Genomic DNA, 18,572 nt, shown 5'->3' with positions numbered 1-18,572 from the left:
CCCTGTTTGTCCCGTAGCCCACCCTGTTTGTCCCGTAGCCCACCCTGTTTGTCCCGTAGCCCACCCTGTTCCCTCTACTACTAATCTGCTGCTTTAGGGGATCTGCTGCTGGTGACACACTTCTGTCTATGGTGTCCCTTGGCTCTTCCCAGCCGGGGGGGGGTGGTGTATACGGTATTATTCAGTGTTAGCACCACCCCCAGTGCTTCTACATCTTTTGTATTCCAGGACAGTAACTGACCCTGGCCACCTGTCAAATTTGTTGTTATTCAAATATCTGCCTTGTCATGCCCGGCTACACTTAATAAGAAATATAGGTCATCTAAATTGAAGTAGAACCTCTTTCTAATTCTGTGAAATGCAGACTGTGGAGAAACGTCAATGATTCAGAGAAACAAAGCAAACAGCATGTTCTAGACATAAGGGCCAGTCATAATCTACATGGTCCCATTCTGGGTCAAATCCCTGGAATCAGAGGGGATTGAATTCAAACTGAAATCCCTGCCTGGCTTTAATCTGGCTGTGTATACAATAAAACAATAACACAATAGACAATACCTTGGACCAGTTACAATATGTGGTTGATTTCATGGCATCTTAATACCATGACTTTTTACAGATCCTATGTTTTGAAAGTCTTGTAACTGAACTTCATACTCCTGTAGGTGTATAATGTAACCTACTGTATCATCAATACCATAGCATGACCAGAATTATTACAGGAAGCTCAGTAACAGCACTGAGTAAGCATACATTATTCTTCTGGGCTTTTCTTGCTTGCTTAAGTGCGTGCATGACACACTTTTCATTTTATATTGTTGTACTTCCAAATCTCTGTAGCAGTAGCGTCAGGCTAGCCTGGTTATATACTGCTCTGTAGCTGTACCGTCAGGCTAGCCTGGTTATATACTGCTCTGTAGCAGTAGCGTCAGGCTAGCCTGGTTATATACCGCTCTGTAGCTGTAGTGTCAGGCTAGCCTGGTTATATACTGCTCTGTAGCAGTAGCGTCAGGCTAGCCTGGTTATATACTGCTCTGTAGCAGTAGCGTCAAGCTAGCCTGGTTATATACTGCTCTGTAGCAGTAGCGTCAAGCTAGCCTGGTTATATACCGCTCTGTAGCAGTAGCGTCAGGCTAGCCTGGTTATATACTGCTCTGTAGCAGTAGTGTCAGGCTAGCCTGGTTATATACTGCTCTGTAGCAGTAGCATCAGGCTAGCCTGGTTATATACTGCTCTGTAGCAGTAGCGTCAGGCTAGCCTGGTTATATACTGCTCTGTAGCAGTAGCGTCAGGCTAGCCTGGTTATATACTGCTCTGTAGCTGTAGCGTCAGGCTAGCCTGGTTATATACTGCTCTGTAGCTGTACCGTCAGGCTAGCCTGGTTATATACTGCTCTGTAGCGTCAGGCTAGCCTGGTTATATACTGCTCTGTAGCAGTCGCGTCAGGCTAGCCTGGTTATATACTGCTCTGTAGCAGTAGCATGGTTCTAAAGCCTAATAACTCCACTATTGTATGTAGGTTGAGATCGATTCGAGTTACTGTTGGAAACCAGTGGTAGACTAGGTCGTGTGGGTTAGCTGGTAGACTAGGTCGTGTGGGTTAGCTGGTAGACTAGGTCGTGTGGGTTAGCTGGTAGACTAGGTCGTGTGGGTGTGGATTAGCTGTTAGACCAGGTCGTGTCACGCAGAGTTCATTTTTTTTCTCTGGTAGTCCTTATGTTCACAGAACTCCATGGAGCGTTTCACCTCATTGGTTTCACACAGATCATTCGGAACCCTGCTCTGCCTAAACACCACCCATTCTCCTGTTCTCATGCGTCTCGCCTCCCCCACTCTGCCCCTCCACTCCCCCCCTCCACTCCACAGCGGTATCAGACCTGGATGTAGAGTGTAAGTTATCAGACCACTACGTGTCTCCATGGCTCCTCCAGAGGAATGTGTTCCTGCCCCCCACCAGACCACCATGTCTCCAGGAGCTGCATCGCACCGCACAGCAGGGCCTCAGGGCCAGCCACAGAGGTACACGCACGCACACACGATAACAGCAGTAGCACGCACCCGGGCACACGATAACAGCACTAGCACGCACACGATAACAGCACTAGCACGCACACGATAACAGCACTAGCACGCACCCGGGCACACGATAACAGCACTAGCGGGCACCCGGACACACGGTAACAGCACTAGCGGGCACCCGGACACACGGGAACAGCACTAGCGGGCACCCGGACACACGGGAACAGCACTAGCACGCACCCATTGCACAGAAGTTAGGTCTTAAGCAGCAAACATCGGTCAGTCAGTAGCAATTAACCAATCATCTAATATTACATGACATCTCTCTACACTCCTCCACTCTACATTTGTCTTTGCTTGTCTGTGAAATGTATTGTATTTTATTTTGAGTGTTTTCATGCGTGTCGTTTTGCGTCAGGCAGTAAAGGTCTGAATAATCCTGTTTGTAGGAAGTAACATACAAGTGCCATCTAGTGGATCAATAGAAACACCTCACTCCAGATAGATATAGTACAGTAGTATGGTGACAGTAGGTACAGTAGATGTAGTACAGTACAGTAGTATGGTGACAGTAGGTACAGTAGATGTAGTACAGTATTATGGTGACAGTAGATATAGTATGGTGACAGTAGATATAGTACAGTAGTGTGGTGACAGATACAGTATAGTACAGTAGTATGGTGACAGTAGGTATAGTACTATATATATATATATATATTACAGTAGTATGGTGACAGTAGAAATAGTACAGTATATGTAGTATGGTGACAGTAGATATAGTACAGTGTATATATAGTACAGTAGTATGGTGACAGTTGATATAGTACAGTATATGTAGTACAGTATGGTGACAGTTGATATAGTACAGTATATGTAGTACAGTAGTATGGTGACAGTTGATAGTACTTTTGTCTTTTGCTTGTCTGTGAAATGTATTGTATTTTATTTTGAGTGTTTTCATGCGTGTCGTTTTGCGTCAGGCAGTAAAGGTCTGAATCTCCTGTTTGTGGGAAGTAACTTACAAGTGCCATCTATTGGATCAATAGAAACACCTCACTCCAGATAGATATAGTACAGTAGATGTAGTACAGTAGATATAGTATGATGACATATAGTACAGTAGTATGGTGACAGATATGGTACAGTAGTGTGGTGACAGTAGATATAGTACAGTAATGTTATAGTAGATATAGTACAGTAGATGCAGTATGGTGACAGATTTAGTACAGTAGATTTAGTGCCGTAGTGTGGTGACAGTAGATATAGTACAGTAGATATAGTACAGTAGTATGGTGATGTTATAGTAGATATGGTACAGTAGTATGGTGAGTCGGTGTGGTGACAGTAGATATAGTACAGTAGTGTGGTGACAGTAGATATAGTACAGTAGTGTGGTGACAGTAGATATAGTACAGTAGTATGATGACAGTAGATATAGTACAGTAGTATGGTGACAGTAGATATAGCACAGTAGATAGTACAGTTATAGTAGTATGGTGATAGTAGATATAGTACAGCAGTACAGTAGTATGGTGATAGATATAGTATTGCAGTATGGTGACCGTTGATATAGCACAGTAGATATAGTATAGTTATAGTAGTATGGTGATAGTAGATATATTACAGTGTATATGGTACAGTAGTATGGTGACAGATATAGTACAGTAGTATGGTGACAGACAGTACAGATAGTACATTTGTCTTTGCTTGTCTGTGAAATGTATTGTATTTTATTTTGAGTGTTTTCATGCGTGTCGTTTTGCGTCAGGCAGTAAAGGTCTGAATCTCCTGTTTGTAGGAAGTAACATACAAGTGCCATCTAGTGGATCAATAGAAACACCTCACTCCAGATAGATATAGTACAGTAGTATGGTGACAGTAGGTACAGTAGATGTAGTATGGTGACAGATATAGTACAGTAGATGTAGTATGGTGATAGATATAGTACAGAGATATGGTGACAGTAGATATGGTACAGTAGTATGGTGACAGTAGATATAGTACAGTAGTCTGGTGACAGTAGATATAGTACAGTAGTCTGGTGACAGTAGATATAGTACAGTAGTATGGTGATGTTATAGTAGATATAGTACAGTAGATGCAGTATGGTGACAGTAGATTTAGTACAGTAGATTTAGTACAGTAGATTTAGTACAGTAGATTTAGTACAGTAGATTTAGTACAGTAGATTTAGTACAGTAGTATGGTGACAGATGTATTACAGTAGTATGGTGATGTTATAGTAGATATGGTGATAGTAGATATAGTACAGTAGATATAGTGCAGTAGTGTGGTGACAGTAGATATAGTACAGTAGATATAGCACAGTAGTATGGTGATGTTATAGTAGATATGGTGACAGTAGATATAGTATTGCAGTATGGTGACCGTAGATATAGTATAGTAGATATAGTATAGTAGATATAGTATAGTAGTATGGTGACAGGTATGGTGACAGATATAGTACAGTAGATATAGTATTGCAGTATGGTGACCGTAGATATAGTACAGTAGATATAGTATAGTTATAGTAGTATGGTTACAGTAGATATAGCACAGTAGTATGGTGACAGTATATATAGAACAGTAGATATAGTAGTATGGTGACAGTAGATATAGTACAGTAGATATAGTATGGTTACAGTAGATATAGTATAGTAGTATGGTTACAGTAGATATAGTACAGTAGATATAGTAGGTATAGTAGTATGGTGACAGTAGATATAGTACACTATGGTGAGATGTAGTACAGTAGATGTAGTACAGTAGATGTAGGTACAGTACAGTAGTGTGGTGACAGTAGATGTAGTATGGTGACAGTAGATATGGTGACAGATATAGTATAGTAGTATGGTGACAGATAGTATGGTGACAGTAGTATGGTGACAGTAGATATAGTACAGTAGTATGGTGACAGATATAGTACAGTAGTATGGTGACAGTAGATATAGTATAGTATGGTTGATATAGTATATAGTAGTATGGTGACAGATCTAGTACAGGAGATGTAGTATGGTGACAGATAGTAAAGTAGATATAGTATAGTAGTATGGTGACAGTAGATAAAGTACAGTAGATGTAGTATTATGGTGACAGTAGATATAGTATAGTAGTATGGTGACAGGTATGGTGACAGTAGATATAGTATTGCAGTATGGTGACCGTAGATATAGTACAGTAGATATAGTATTATGGTGACAGTAGATATAGTATAGTAGTATGGTGACAGGTATGGTGACAGTAGATATAGTATTGCAGTATGGTGACCGTAGATATAGTACAGTAGATATAGTATAGTTATAGTAGTATGGTTACAGTAGATATAGCACAGTAGTATGGTGACAGTATATATAGAACAGTAGATATAGTAGTATGGTGACAGTAGATATAGTACAGTAGATATAGTATAGTAGTATGGTTACAGTAGATATAGTATAGTAGTATGGTTACAGTAGATATAGTATAGTAGTATGGTTACAGTAGATATAGTACAGTAGATATAGTATAGTAGTATGGTGACAGTAGATATAGTACACTATGGTGAGATGTAGATGTAGTACAGTAGATGTAGGTACAGTACAGTAGTGTGGTGACAGTAGATGTAGTATGGTGACAGTAGATATGGTGACAGATATAGTATAGTAGTATGGTGACAGTAGATATAGTACAGTAGTATGGTGACAGATATAGTACAGTAGTATGGTGACAGTAGATATAGTATAGTAGTATGGTTGATATAGTATATAGTAGTATGGTGACAGATCTAGTATGGTGTCTACTTTACAGATAGTAAAGTAGATATAGTATAGTAGTATGGTGATATATATATATATATAGATAGATAGATAGATATAGTAGTATGGTGACAGTAGATAAAGTACAGTAGATATAGTATTATGGTGACAGTAGATAAAGTACAGTAGATATAGTATTGCAGTATGGTGACAGATATAGTACAGTAGATATAGTATTGCAGTATGGTGACAGATATAGTACAGTAGATATAGTATGGGGACAGTAGATATAGTAAGTAGTATGGTGACCGTAGATATAGTACAGTAGATGTAGTATGGTGACAGTAGATATAGTACAGTAGTGTGGTGACAGTAGATATTGTACAGTAGATATAGTATGGGGACAGTAGATATAGTAAGTAGTATGGTGACAGTATGGTGACCATAGATATAGTACAGTAGATATAGTATGGTGACAGTAGATATAGTACAGTAGTGTGGTGACAGTAGATATAGTACAGTAGATATAGTATGGGGACAGTAGATATAGTACAGTAGTGTGGTGACAGTAGATATAGTACAGTAGATATAGTATGGGGACAGTAGATATAGTAAGTAGTATGGTGACAGTATGGTGACCATAGATATAGTACAGTAGATATAGTATGGTGACAGTAGATATAGTACAGTAGTGTGGTGACAGTAGATATTGTTCAGTAGATATAGTATTGCAGTATGGTGACAGTATATATAGTAGATATAGTAGCATGGTGACAGTAGATATAGTATAGTAGCATGGTGACAGTAGATATAGTACAGTAGTATGGTGACAGTAGATATAGTATAGTAGCATGGTGACAGTAGATATAGTACAGTAGATATAGTACAGTATGGTGACAGTAGATATAGTATAGTAGCATGGTGACAGTAGATATAGTACAGTAGATATAGTATAGTACATAGTACAGTTGATAGTAGTACAGTTGATATAGTAGATATGGTACAGTAGATATGGTATGGTATAGTAGATCTAGTACAGTAGATCTAGTACAGTACATATAGTGCTATTTTACTTACACATGAAGGTACCTATAATTTCTGATGGGAAAAAAAACAAACTACCAAACACCAAACACCAAATATTGGTGGATATAGTGTTTTGGAAATTCTCTCCACATGTTTTGCTGTTTTCATTGTGTGTGTGTGTGTGTGTGTGTGTGTGTGTGTCAGATTACCAGCTGAGACAGCAAGCGAGCAGCAGAAGACGCAAAGTGACCATCGCTGTCTCTGTGGCACCCCCTATGCCCACGTACCCCTCACCACACTCTGCCAGGAGGAGACCGCAGAGGGGCTGGAGCCTGACTGCGGTAACACAACTTCCACTCATATCAACTACCAACTTATGGATAAGACATATACTTACAGACAATATCTATGATAAAGCCTCTAGGTGCCACAGCATTTTGAGTCATCTGTTTCCTAGTCTGATGACCAGGTTCCATCCTCACAGGGACTGCTGTCAAATCAAATTGTATTTGTCATAATGTGCCAAATGCAAAATTTCACCATACAGTGAAATACTTACAAGCCCATAACCAACAATGAAGGTGTTTGTGTGTGTGCGCATTGTACCCCCTCTTTCTCCCAAAATTTTGATCACGTCTCATTGCTGCAACTCCCCAACGGGCTCAGGAGAGGCAAATGTGGAGTCATTCCTTCCTCCTGGGCCAATTATGGGACTCCCTGGGAACAGCCTGGGAATGAACCCGGGTCTGTAGTAACATTCTATTGCACTGAGATGCAGTGCCTTAGACCTCTGAGCCACTTGGGAGGCCGCTGAGATGCAGTGCCTTAGACCTCTGAGCCACTTGGGAGGCCGCTGAGATGCAGTGCCTTAGACCTCTGAGCTACTTGGGAGGCCGCTGAGATGCAGTGCCTTAGACCTCTGAGCCACTTGGGAGGCCGCTGAGATGCAGTTCTAGGAAAAATAAGAGTTAAAATATATACACATTTTATGTAGTAACACAATAAAATAGTAATAACGACGCTATATACAGGGGGTGTCGGTACCGAGTCAATGTGCAGGGGTACAGGTCAGTCAAGGTAATATGTACATACATCACTTGAAGTTCTCTACTTTCTTTGGTTCTCCATCGACGTGTCTGTGGTAAGAACCTGTCAGTCTTGAGGTCACTTTCCAGTTTTATATTTTTTGTCGCTTTAAATTAAAAATGTTATATCGCGTTTACTTAAGTATTCAGACCCTTTACTCAGTACTATGTTGAAGCACCTTTGGCAGCGATTACAGCCTTGAGTCTTTTTGGGTATGACTCTACAGGCTTTGCACACCTGTAGATCCTCTCAAACTCCGTCAGGTTGGATGGAGAGCATCGTTGCACAGCTATTTTCAGGTCTCTCCAAAGATGTTCGATCAGGTTCAAGTCCGGCTTTGGCTGGGTGTTACGCACGCCTCTAGGAAGAGGGAACGCAACACCCTGCTACAACTCAACTCCCCGTGGAGTGAAAGCGGTATGGGACTGTAGGTGCGAGTAAGGATGACAAAAGGCAGAGAATTTACCGTTTACTAGGAATTTATTCCGTCACACGGTAATATGGGGAAAAGGGGCTGGACGGAACAAAAGCAAAGTAAGTATATATCAAAGCTGCTCCCATCTACAACTAACATAGTACATACCAACTGCCTGAGAAACAACCAACATATGCTATAACCATCCTCCATATGCTATAACCAGCCTCCTCTCTCAGCAATCATCTTTCTGCAATGACCTCCCAGCAGTGATCCCTCTCCTGAACAACAGAACACTGGCTTTTATAACTGGAGAAGGAGTCTAATGGGATACAGCTGTAACTTGACGAGTGGGCGGGGTCAGCTCCAATTAGCCGTGGAGTCGACCAATCAGCTGCTTGGGGGATGTCAGGAAGCCATCTCCTGAAACACACACTCAAATACACAAACTACAACACAGAAACTGGGGAACGTAACACTGGGCCACTCAAGGACATTCAATTACTTGTCCCGAAGCCACTCCTGCGTTGTCTTGGCTGTGTACTTAGGATTGTTGTCCTGTTGGAAGGTATACTTTCACCCCATTCTGAGGTCCTGAGTGCTCTGGACAAGTTATTTAAAAAAAATCAAGGATCTCTGTACTTTTCTCCATTCGTCTTTGCCTCGATCCTGACTAGTCTCCCAGTCCCTGCCGCTGAAAAACAGCATGATGCTGCCACCACCATGCTTCACTGTAGGGATGATGCTAGCATTCCTCCAGACGTGACGCTTGGCTTTCAGGCCAAAGAGTTCAATCTTGGTTTCATCAGACCAGATAATCTTGTTTGTCATGGTCTGAGAGTCCTTTAGGTGCCTTTTGGCAAACTCCAAGCGGACTGTCATGTGCCTTTTACTGAGGAGTTGCTTCCGTCTGACCGCTCTACCATGAAGGCCTGATTGGTGGAGTGCTGCAGAGATGTTTTTTATTCGGGAAGGTTCTCCCATCTCCACAGAAGAACTCTGGAGCTCCGTCAAGAGTTACCATCAAGTTCTTGGTCACCTCCTTGACCAAGGCCCTTCTCCCCGGATTGCTCATTTTGGCCGGGCGGCCAGCTCTAGGAAGAGTCTCGGTGGTGGAGGCCACTGTGCTCTTGGGGACCTATAACGCTGCAGAAATGTTTTGGTACCCTTCCCTAGATCTGTGCCTCGACACAATCCTGTCTTGGAGCTCTACGGACAATTACTTTGACCTGATGGCTTGGTTTTTGTTCTGACATGCATTGTCAACTGTAGGACCTTTTATATAGACGTATGTGAGCCTTTCCAAATAATGTCCAATCAATTGAATTTTACCACAGGTGGACTCCAATCAAGTTGTAGAAACATCTCAAGGATGATCAATGGAGACATGATGCACCTGAGTTCCATTTCGAGTCTCATAGCAAAGGGTCTGAATACTTGCGTAAATAAGGTATCTATTTTTTATTTTAAATAAATTTGCCAACATTTCTAAAAAAAAATATTTTTGCATTGTCATAATGGAGGAGTGGCTTCGGGACAAGTAATTGAATGTCCTTGAGTGGCCCAGTGTTACGTTCCCCAGTTTCTGTGTTGTAGTTAGATTGAGGGAAATGTTTGATTTAATCCATTTAGAATAAGGCTGTAACAAAACGTCGAAACAGTCAAGGGTGGAGAAATTTTCCGACTGCACTGTAATTGGGCGTTCCACTTTCATCAAGAAAATATATGTTTAACAAAACACAAAAAAGGTTGTGAATCAGTTTAATTTTTCCTTTCCAGATGCAGTGGTCTGCATGTGTGAAGTCACTATTTCATCCTGAAATGCAGCGCTTCTTTGTTCAGTTCTGTTGAGTGGATGCATGTGAATGACAACATATGAATGTATGTCTGTGCCATGCATATTTCTCCATGCATGTTTCTCCTCTCCAGCGGCAGGGGAAACCATTCGACGATCAGCAGCTAGAACAGACCCAGGTAACAGGAAAATAAGGGTTACTCATTTGTTCCATGGGTTTGAACTCTGCATCCTGTTCAGTTGCTCCTCAGTCATTCATGGGTCTGGGAAATGTCACAATCCTTCATCCTGATCAGAGGTTCTGGGTACCTGGGCGGTTCTGTAATGTAACTGATTTATTTAGCTCTCTTTCAGGACATAAACACCTGGTGACTGTCTCACCCTCTGTCTACATATCCGCTCCTCTCCGTCCTGAGATTTCCTTTGTCCCCAGTGTATTGTGGTTCAATAACCCTTCAAATGTCTGAGTCTGAATTCATTTATATTTCTTCATCATTCATTCACTTTGTCATCCTCATGTTGTAGTTTGACAGCCCCGCCCCCCGCTCCTCCTCCCTCACCGAATGTTGCCACTTCTCTCCCTGGAGCAGAAAGGTATTGGTCCATGTCTCCTCTCTCCTCCTTCTCTCCTCTCCTGTCTCCCTCTCTTCTCTGTGCCTGTTGTGATGTTCTAACTCTAGAATGCTTCTCAAACATTCTTTCAACATTCCTTTTCTATACTGTTTGTGTCCTCTAACCTGGTCAGAATCATAAACTGCCGTCTGTAAAAAATCAATCTCTGCTGAGTAATCCTTCTCTTTTACACAGTTGGACCAATTTAAATGTTCACAGAGCAGACTGTTGTTTTCCTAGTTCCTGTAAATTCAGATACAGGTTGTAGAATAATAGTCATTTGACATCTGAGCTGCAGTATGTTTGGAATGTGTGTGTCGCATACGAGGGTTCCAACCTGTTAGTCCCAGCAGCCTGGGGTTACATAATGACTGGGTTCCATAATGACTGCGTTCTCTCTGTGATTACCCATCATGCCTCAGTACTGCGGTTACCCAGAACCCCCCCCCCCCCCTACCAAAGAGTACCAAAGAAAACAAAACTTTTTCTTGTCTGCCTGTCTCTCGCTGTCTTGCGCTGTCTCACTGTCTCGCGCTGCCTCGCGCTGTCTCACTGTCTCGCGCTGTCTCACTGTCTCGCGCTGCCTCGCGCTGTCTCACTGTCTCGCGCTGCCTCGCGCTGTCTCACTGCCTCGCGCTGTCTCACTGTCTCGCGCTGCCTCGCGCTGTCTCACTGTCTCGCGCTGCCTCGCGCTGTCTCACTGCCTCGCGCTGTCTCACTGTCTCGCGCTGCCTCGCGCTGCCTCGCGCTGTCTCGCGCTGTCTCGCTGTCTCGCGCTCTCTCTCGCGCTGTCTCACTGTCTCTCGCTGTCTTCCGCTATCTCGCTCTCTAGCTCTGTCTCGCTGTGTCTCACTCGCTCTCTCTCTGCCCTTATTGTTGTAAAAACAAATCCACTGTAAATGTTCTCTTTGATTTGTTTTCCTATTTGGGGAATGTTTCCAAGGAGACGGTTCCTTTTGTGGCATTTTGTGGCCTCTTAAATCTGCTGGGAACTGACACCCAGAGGAGAGAGCTGCTTTAACTTGGACATGGGGGTAGTGGAGGGTAAGAATGAGAGGGTAGAGGAGGATGGGAACCAGTTGAACCCATGTGGACCTCTCTGTTAGGACCTGAAGGTAAGAGCTCTTTAACCAGATTAATTCATTCAGAAATAGTGTTTCTTTCAGCTTGGATGCCAGAAGAAAAGGGTTTGTTTTCAGCATTGCCAAGCTCCACGGAGAGAAGCAAAGAAAACATTTCTGACGTTTAGTTTAGTTACCATATTGAAGTTTGGGGAAGCAGAAAGCCAGAGAGTAGTCTGACCCAGAGAGTAGTCTGACCCAGAGAGTAGTCTGACCCAGAGAGTAGTCTGACCCAGAGAGTAGTCTGACCCAGAGAGTAGTCTGACCCAGAGAGTAGTCTGACCCAGAGAGTAGTCTGACCCAGAGAGTAGTCTGACCCAGTGTTTTTGGTCCAGCCCCAAACCTTTTGATGGTAAACATTTTTTATTCATTTACAAAAATGTAAAGTCTGTTTTGAGTTTCCATAACCACACTATGCAGTATTTAAAACAAATGTTTTACTGACACATTTGTATGACTAAAATAAACTAAAATAAACAATCCAATAAACTGTGCTAGGCAGTAGCAGGCACACTGCAAAATGCCCCTGGAGTGACATGGTACCTGATGTGATTGGAGGAGACGTCGTGGACCTCTCACGTCCCAGAAAGCTTTTCTGACTGAAGTGCCTCTCTTCTGACATCAGCACGGTGCCCCCTATGGAAGGAAGCTAGACTTTTCAACAACTTGATATTTAACCCTGTTTAAAATGGGCAGTGTTGAGGTGGTAGAACTGACTAAATGAATTGCCCCATAGAGGTCTTATAACCCGTTCTAGAGGTAAATATGCTTGGCTGTTATTTTCATAGGCTATGCAACTATTTGTCATTTAAAAAAAGCTGCCCATTATTAAATCTGTGAAATTAATTCATTGGGCTTTTATTTGCATTACTGTTTTTCACTCAGGTAAATATTTGTTATATTGTTGTTGCATTGTCAAGAGATTAATCTGCCAGTCAGCATTTCATTGCACTGTGTACATGACAAATTAACAAACTGGAACTTAGAAGGGAAGGTGAGGGCAGCCAGAAAGAGGGGAAACGAGTGGTATAGTATGGAGAGAGGAGAAGAGTGGTATAGTATGGAGAGTGGTATAGTATGGAGAGTGGTATAGTATGGAGAGTGGTATAGTATGGAGAGTGGTATAGTATGGAGAGTGGTATAGTATGGAGAGGGGAGGAGAGTGGTATAGTATGGCGAGGGGAGGAGAGTGGTATGGAGAGTGGTATGGAGAGGGGAGGAGAGTGGTATAGATAGGAGAGTGGTATAGTATGGAGAGGGGAGGAGAGTGGTATAGTATGGAGAGGGGAGGAGAGTGGTATAGAATGGGCAGGAGAGGAGAGTGGTATAGATTGGGGAGGGGAGGAGAGTGGTATGGGGAGGAGAGTGGTATAGTATGGAGAGGGGAGGAGAGTGGTATAGTATGGAGAGGGGAGGAGAAACCTAGAGAGGAACCAGGCTATGTGGGGTGGCCAGTCCTCTTCTGGCTGTGCCGGGTGGAGATTATAACAGAACATGGCCAAGATGTTCAAATGTTCATAAATGACCAGCATGGTCGAATAATATTAAGGCAGAACAGTTAACTGGAGCAGCAGCACGGTCAGGTGGACTGGGGACAGCAAGGAGTCATCATGTCAGGTAGTCCTGGGGCATGGTCCTAGGGCTCAGGTCAGTTGAAACTATAATTATAGTATGGAGAGGGGAGGAGAGTGGTATAGAATGGGGAGGAGAGGAGAGTGGTATAGAATGGGGAGGAGAGTGGTATAGTATGGAGAGGGGAGGAGAGTGGTATAGTATGGAGAGGGGAGGAGAGTGGTATAGTATGGAGAGGGGAGGAGAGTGGTATAGTATGGAGAGGGGAGGAGAGTGGTATAGTATGGGGAGGGGAGGAGAGTGGTATAGTATGGAGAGGGGAGGAGAGTGGTATAGTATGGAGAGGGGAGGAGAGTGGTATAGTATGGAGAGGGGAGGAGAGTGGTATAGTATGGAGAGGGGAGGAGAGTGGTATAGTATGGAGAGGGGAGGAGAGTGGTATAGTATGGAGAGGGGAGGAGAGTGGTATAGTATGGAGAGGGGAGGAGAGTGGTATAGTATGGAGAGGGGAGGAGAGTGGTATAGTATGGAGAGGGGAGGAGAGTGGTATAGTATGGAGAGGGGAGGAGAGTGGTATAGTATGGAGAGGGGAGGAGAGTGGTATAGTATGGAGAGGGGAGGAGAGTGGTATAGTATGGAGAGGGGAGGAGAGTGGTATAGTATGGAGAGGGGAGGAGAGTGGTATAGTATGGAGAGGGGAGGAGAGTGGTATAGTATGGAGAGGGGAGGAGAGTGGTATAGTATGGAGAGGGGAGGAGAGTGGTATAGTATGGAGAGGGGAGGAGAGTGGTATAGTATGGAGAGGGGAGGAGAGTGGTATAGTATGGAGAGGGGAGGAGAGTGGTATAGTATGGAGAGGGGAGGAGAGTGGTATAGTATGGAGAGGGGAGGAGAGTGGTATAGTATGGAGAGGGGAGGAGAGTGGTATAGTATGGAGAGGGGAGGAGAGTGGTATAGTATGGAGAGGGGAGGAGAGTGGTATAGTATGGAGAGGGGAGGAGAGTGGTATAGTATGGAGAGGGGAGGAGAGTGGTATAGTATGGAGAGGGGAGGAGAGTGGTATAGTATGGAGAGGGGAGGAGAGTGGTATAGTATGGAGAGGGGAGGAGAGTGGTATAGTATGGAGAGGGGAGGAGAGTGGTATAGTATGGAGAGGGGAGGAGAGTATGGAGAGTGGTATAGTATGGAGAGTGGTATAGTATGGAGAGTGGTATAGTATGGAGAGGGGAGGAGAGTGGTATAGTATGGAGAGGGGAGGAGAGTGGTATAGTATGGAGAGGGGAGGAGAGTGGTATAGTATGGAGAGGGGAGGAGAGTGGTATAGTATGGAGAGGGGAGGAGAGTGGTATAGTATGGAGAGGGGAGGAGAGTGGTATAGTATGGAGAGGGGAGGAGAGTATGGAGAGTGGTATAGTATGGAGAGTGGTATAGTATGGAGAGTGGTATAGTATGGAGAGGGGAGGAGAGTGGTATAGTATGGAGAGGGGAGGAGAGTGGTATAGTATGGAGAGGGGAGGAGAGTGGTATAGTATGGAGAGGGGAGGAGAGTGGTATAGTATGGAGAGGGGAGGAGAGTGGTATAGTTTGGAGAGGGGAGGAGAGTGGTATAGTATGGAGAGGGGAGGAGAGTGGTATAGTATGGAGAGTTTTATAGTATGGAGAGGGGAGGAGAGTGGTATAGAGAGGGGAGGCGAGTGGTATAGAGAGGGGAGGAGAGTGGTATAGTATGGAGAGGGGAGGAGAGTGGTATGGGGAGGAGAGTGGTATGGGGAGGAGAGTGGTATGGGGAGGAGAGTGGTATAGAGAGGGGAGGAGAGTGGTATGGGGAGGAGAGTGGTATAGAGAGGGGAGGAGAGTGGTATAGAGAGGGGAGGAGAGTGGTATAGAGAGGGGAGGAGAGTGGTATAGTATGGAGAGGGGAGGAGAGTGGTATAGTATGGAGAGGGGAGGAGAGTGGTATAGTATGGAGAGGGGTGGAGAGTGGTATAGTGTGGAGAGTGGTATAGTATGGAGAGGGGAGGAGAGTGGTATGGAGAGGGGAGGAGAGTGGTATGGAGAGGGGAGGAGAGTGGTATGGAGAGGGGAGGAGAGTGGTATGGAGAGGGGAGGAGAGTGGTATAGAGAGGGGAGGAGAGTGGTATGGGGAGGAGAGTGGTATAGAGAGGGGAGGAGAGTGGTATAGAGAGGGGAGGAGAGTGGTATAGAGAGGGGAGGAGAGTGGTATAGTATGGAGAGGGGAGGAGAGTGGTATAGTATGGAGAGGGGAGGAGAGTGGTATAGTATGGAGAGGGGTGGAGAGTGGTATAGTGTGGAGAGTGGTATAGTATGGAGAGGGGAGGAGAGTGGTATGGAGAGGGGAGGAGAGTGGTATGGAGAGGGGAGGAGAGTGGTATGGAGAGGGGAGGAGAGTGGTATGGAGAGGGGAGGAGAGTGGTATGGAGAGGGGAGGAGAGTGGTATGGAGAGGGGAGGAGAGTGGTATGGAGAGGGGAGGAGAGTGGTATAGTATGGAGAGGGGAGGAGAGTGGTATAGTATGGAGAGGGGAGGAGAGTGGTATAGTATGGAGAGGGGAGGAGAGTGGTATAGTATGGAGAGGGGAGGAGAGTGGTATAGTATGGAGAGGGGAGGAGAGTGGTATAGTATGGAGAGGGGAGGAGAGTGGTATAGTATGGAGAGGGGAGGAGAGTGGTATAGTATGGAGAGGGGAGGAGAGTGGTATAGTATGGAGAGTGGAGGAGAGTGGTATAGTATGGAGAGGGGAGGAGAGTGGTATAGAGAGGGGAGGAGAGTGGTATGGAGAGTGGTATGGAGAGGGGAGGAGAGTGGTATGGAGAGGGGAGGAGAGTGGTATGGAGAGGGGAGGAGAGTGGTATGGAGAGGGGAGGAGAGTGGTATGGAGAGGGGAGGAGAGTGGTATGGAGAGGGGAGGAGAGTGGTATGGAGAGGGGAGGAGAGTGGTATGGAGAGGGGAGGAGAGTGGTATGGAGAGGGGAGGAGAGTGGTATGGAGAGGGGAGGAGAGTGGTATGGAGAGGGGAGGAGAGTGGTATGGAGAGGGGAGGAGAGTGGTATGGAGAGGGGAGGAGAGTGGTATGGAGAGGGGAGGAGAGTGGTATGGAGAGGGGAGGAGAGTGGTATGGAGAGGGGAGGAGAGTGGTATGGAGAGGGGAGGAGAGTGGTATGGAGAGGGGAGGAGAGTGGTATGGAGAGGGGAGGAGAGTGGTATGGGGAGGAGAGTGGTATGGAGAGGAGAGTGGTATGGAGAGGAGAGTGGTATGGAGAGGAGAGTGGTATGGAGAGGAGAGTGGTATGGAGAGGAGAGTGGTATGGAGAGGAGAGTGGTATGGAGAGGAGAGTGGTATGGAGAGGAGAGTGGTATGGAGAGGAGAGTGGTATGGAGAGGAGAGTGGTATGGGGAGGAGAGTGGTATGGGGAGGAGAGTGGTATGGGGAGGAGAGTGGTATGGGGAGGAGAGTGGTATGGGGAGGAGAGTGGTATGGGGAGGAGAGTGGTATGGGGAGGAGAGTGGTATGGGGAGGAGAGTGGTATGGGGAGGAGAGTGGTATGGGGAGGAGAGTGGTATAGAGAGGGGAGGAGAGTGGTATAGAGCGGGGAGGAGAGTGGTATAGAGAGGGGAGGAGAGTGGTATAGAGAGGGGAGGAGAGTGGTATAGAGAGGGGAGGAGAGTGGTATAGTATGGAGAGGGGTGGAGAGTGGTATAGTATGGAGAGGGGTGGAGAGTGGTATAGTATGGAGAGGGGAGGAGAGTGGTATGGAGAGGGGAGGAGAGTGGTATGGAGAGGGGAGGAGAGTGGTATGGAGAGGGGAGGAGAGTGGTATGGAGAGGGGAGGAGAGTGGTATGGAGAGGGGAGGAGAGTGGTATGGAGAGGGGAGGAGAGTGGTATGGAGAGGGGAGGAGAGTGGTATGGGGAGGAGAGTGGTATAGTATGGAGAGGGGAGGAGAGTGGTATAGTATGGAGAGGGGAGGAGAGTGGTATAGTATGGAGAGGGGAGGAGAGTGGTATAGTATGGAGAGGGGAGGAGAGTGGTATAGTATGGAGAGTGGAGGAGAGTGGTATGGGGAGGAGAGTGGTATAGTATGGAGAGGGGAGGAGAGTGGTATAGAGAGGGAAGGAGAGTGGTATAGAGAGGGGAGGAGAGTGGTATAGAGAGGGGAGGAGAGTGGTATAGAGAGGGGAGGAGAGTGGTATGGAGAGGGGAGGAGAGTGGTATGGAGAGGGGAGGAGAGTGGTATGGAGAGGGGAGGAGAGTGGTATGGAGAGGGGAGGAGAGTGGTATGGAGAGGGGAGGAGAGTGGTATGGAGAGGGGAGGAGAGTGGTATGGAGAGGGGAGGAGAGTGGTATGGAGAGGGGAGGAGAGTGGTATGGAGAGGGGAGGAGAGTGGTATGGAGAGGGGAGGAGAGTGGTATGGAGAGGGGAGGAGAGTGGTATGGAGAGGGGAGGAGAGTGGTATGGAGAGGGGAGGAGAGTGGTATGGAGAGGGGAGGAGAGTGGTATGAGAGGGGAGGAGAGTGGTATGGAGAGGGGAGGAGAGTGGTATGGAGAGGGGAGGAGAGTGGTATGGAGAGGGGAGGAGAGTGGTATGGAGAGGGGAGGAGAGTGGTATGGAGAGGGGAGGAGAGTGGTATGGAGAGGGGAGGAGAGTGGTATGGAGAGGGGAGGAGAGGGGAGGAGAGTGGTATGGAGAGGGGAGGAGAGTGGTATGGAGAGGGGAGGTGAGGGGAGGAGAGTGGTATGGAGAGGGGAGGAGAGTGGTATGGGGAGGGGAGGAGAGTGGTATGGAGAGTGGTATGGAGAGTGGTATGGAGAGTGGTATGGAGAGTGGTATGGAGAGGGGAGGAGAGTGGTATGGAGAGTGGTATGGAGAGTGGTATGGAGAGGGGAGGAGAGTGGTATGGAGAGTGGTATGGAGAGGGGAGGAGAGTGGTATGGAGAGGGGAGGAGAGTGGAATGGAGAGGGGAGGAGAGTGGAATGGAGAGGGGAGGAGAGTGGAATGGAGAGGGGAGGAGAGTGGAATGGAGAGGGGAGGAGAGTGGAATGGAGAGGGGAGGAGAGTGGAATGGGGAGGAGAGTGGAATGGAGAGGGGTGGAGAGTGGAATGGAGAGGGGAGGAGAGTGGTATGGTATGGAGAGGGGAGGAGAGTGGTATGGTTTGGAGAGGGGAGGAGA

General features: G+C 45.9%; 1 protein-coding gene across 5 annotated transcripts in view; it reads left to right on the top strand.

The window, feature by feature from the left end:
• LOC110523811 (Nance-Horan syndrome protein) overlaps window positions 1-18,572 on the top strand; it is a 164,779-nt gene that overhangs the window by 22,705 nt on the left and 123,502 nt on the right. Inside the window, exons 2-5 of one of the 5 annotated variants that reach the window (XM_036976717.1) lie at window positions 1,867-2,019; window positions 6,984-7,120; window positions 10,210-10,254; window positions 10,601-10,669. In XM_036976717.1, coding sequence (XP_036832612.1) covers window positions 1,867-2,019; window positions 6,984-7,120; window positions 10,210-10,254; window positions 10,601-10,669 — 404 coding nt within the window. Of the gene's footprint in view, window positions 1-1,866; window positions 2,020-6,983; window positions 7,121-10,209; window positions 10,255-10,600; window positions 10,670-11,513; window positions 11,803-18,572 lie in introns of those variants that run through there. The other 4 variants (XM_036976771.1, XM_036976810.1, XM_036976852.1 and 1 more) reach the window with 4 other exon arrangements.

The sequence above is a fragment of the Oncorhynchus mykiss genome, chromosome 1, assembly GCF_013265735.2.
Source record: "Oncorhynchus mykiss isolate Arlee chromosome 1, USDA_OmykA_1.1, whole genome shotgun sequence".
Taxonomy (NCBI): domain Eukaryota; kingdom Metazoa; phylum Chordata; class Actinopteri; order Salmoniformes; family Salmonidae; genus Oncorhynchus; species Oncorhynchus mykiss.
Note: the sequence above shows the minus strand (reverse complement) of the source record. Positions and strands in the feature narration are given on the sequence as shown.